At 45.5% G+C, this 1,817-nt stretch overlaps 1 protein-coding gene across 1 annotated transcript; it reads left to right on the forward strand.

Annotated features, from left to right (window-relative positions):
* Window positions 1-833: 833 nt before the first annotated feature.
* LOC125511434 lies at window positions 834-1,471 on the forward strand. The gene has a single exon (XM_048676807.1). It carries the CDS (start codon window positions 894-896, stop codon window positions 1,326-1,328), a length of 435 nt encoding a protein of 144 aa, XP_048532764.1. The 5' UTR covers window positions 834-893; the 3' UTR covers window positions 1,329-1,471.
* The last annotated feature ends 346 nt before the right edge of the window (window positions 1,472-1,817 follow it).

Consider the following 1,817-nt stretch of genomic DNA (forward strand, 5'->3'; position numbering starts at 1 on the left):
TATTTTCCTTTGCTTGTTGGATAATGAGTGTCCTAGGTGAGATGGTTGGCTCCCTTTGTTGATTACCTGCAGACTAGAGATCAAATCTGGAAGGCGCGAGATCGGGAGGACGTGCAGGAAAGCAAGGAGATCGGGAGGGTGATGCGTGTGGCAGCACGGTTGCCACTTACATATTTTGATTTAAAGATCTGACAAGTTTTTTGAGGGTAAAGATCTGACAAGTTACATGTATAGCAAAAGTGATGTTCATTGCAGTCAGCTCTTAGACGGGTATTTGAGCCAATTTGGAAAGGAGGATTGCTGATACATAATTAACGACAAACATGGCAGTTTATTGTTGCCTGCAAGACTTTTAGTAGTAGCAAAAATAAAAGTAATAACAACATAATTGCGCCAGCAATGATGTTCCAAATAGAGAGATAATCCCTCGGTCCCAAAATAAAATTTCTGCGATGAATCCAGTATGCATTTTCAATTGTGCTACATTGCATACCCATTCAATTCAGCGGCTGGCGGGGTGTGCTATGCCGTCGCAGCCCTTCTCCGGACTTGGTCAGAGAAGGCTGTGTGAGTATCACCATATCTCTTCGTCCTTCACCACTTACGCGCTCAGTAAAGCTCACATACGTTGACGAATTCAATCAAAAGACAAAAAAGTACGTAGGTCCAGACGAATTGGCATCCTACTCTAGAAATCAGCAACCCGTAGCTCTCAAAGCTGGCACACAGAAAATACTTACTCTGATAGACGGTGATCAACTGAAGCTTTCTCGCATCTACTAGCTATATATATCTTGGCATGGCATATCCCATTCCATCATTCACGATTAGCTAGCTCTCCCATTTCACAAGATCGTCAGCACCGCGTTGCAGAAAATATAGCATCACCTGACATGGCATCCCAAGCCGTCGAGACCCATCGTGCCGGCGCGGAGGTATTCCGCGGCGACGGCGCCATCTGCAAGAAGAAGTGCGTGGAGGTGCTGGAGGAGCTGGGCCTCCCGACGGGCCTGCTGCCCCTGGAGGACATGGAGGAGTTTGGGTACAACCGCGCGGCCGGCTTCATGTGGCTGGTGCAGAGGAAGAAGACGGAGCACACGTTCAAGAAGGTGAAGCAGACCGTGTCGTACGCCGGCGAGGTGACGGCCTTCGTCGAGCCGGGGAAGCTGAGGAAGATCGCCGGCGTGAAGACCAAGGAGCTGTTCCTGTGGCTCAGCGTGGTGGAGGTGTATGTTGAGAGCGTGACGGCCCCTGGTAAGGTCACCTTCAAGACCGGCACTGGTCTCTCCGACACCTTTGATGCAGCTGCTTTTGCCCTTGGAGAATGAGTAACTGTGTTGTGATATACTCCCATCGTTCAAAAATACATCTAGATACATCCTTTTTTCTTCATTTTAATGACAAGAATTTCCGGACGAAGGGAGTAGTTGCACAAGTTTGTGCCAGTACTGCCATACTTATAAACGCTACCGATGCTTGTAAGCTGTCCGTCTTGTTCCCTAAATGAATAAAAGTGTCCAGTTCGTGCGAGGGGCGGACCCAGGATGAAAACTGAGAGGGGGCAAAGATGTATATGGAATTTTTTTTGGGAGATGGTGTAAGAACTAATGGCTAAATCATTTATAAAAACTAACGACACAACTACACAAGCATACATATAGTGCCTAAGAAGAATAAAATATCATATATTTCCTTATAATATAATTTCATTACACATAATTACGATAAACTCGTCGCCAAAGTAAAAGTAAACTAATCATGACATGGTAAATTGAGAAATATCAATATGCCATTTTTTAGTCTTAAATACAATTTAT

This window comes from Triticum urartu, chromosome 5 (genome assembly GCF_003073215.2).
Source record: "Triticum urartu cultivar G1812 chromosome 5, Tu2.1, whole genome shotgun sequence".
In the NCBI taxonomy this organism is placed as follows: Eukaryota; Viridiplantae; Streptophyta; class Magnoliopsida; order Poales; family Poaceae; genus Triticum; species Triticum urartu.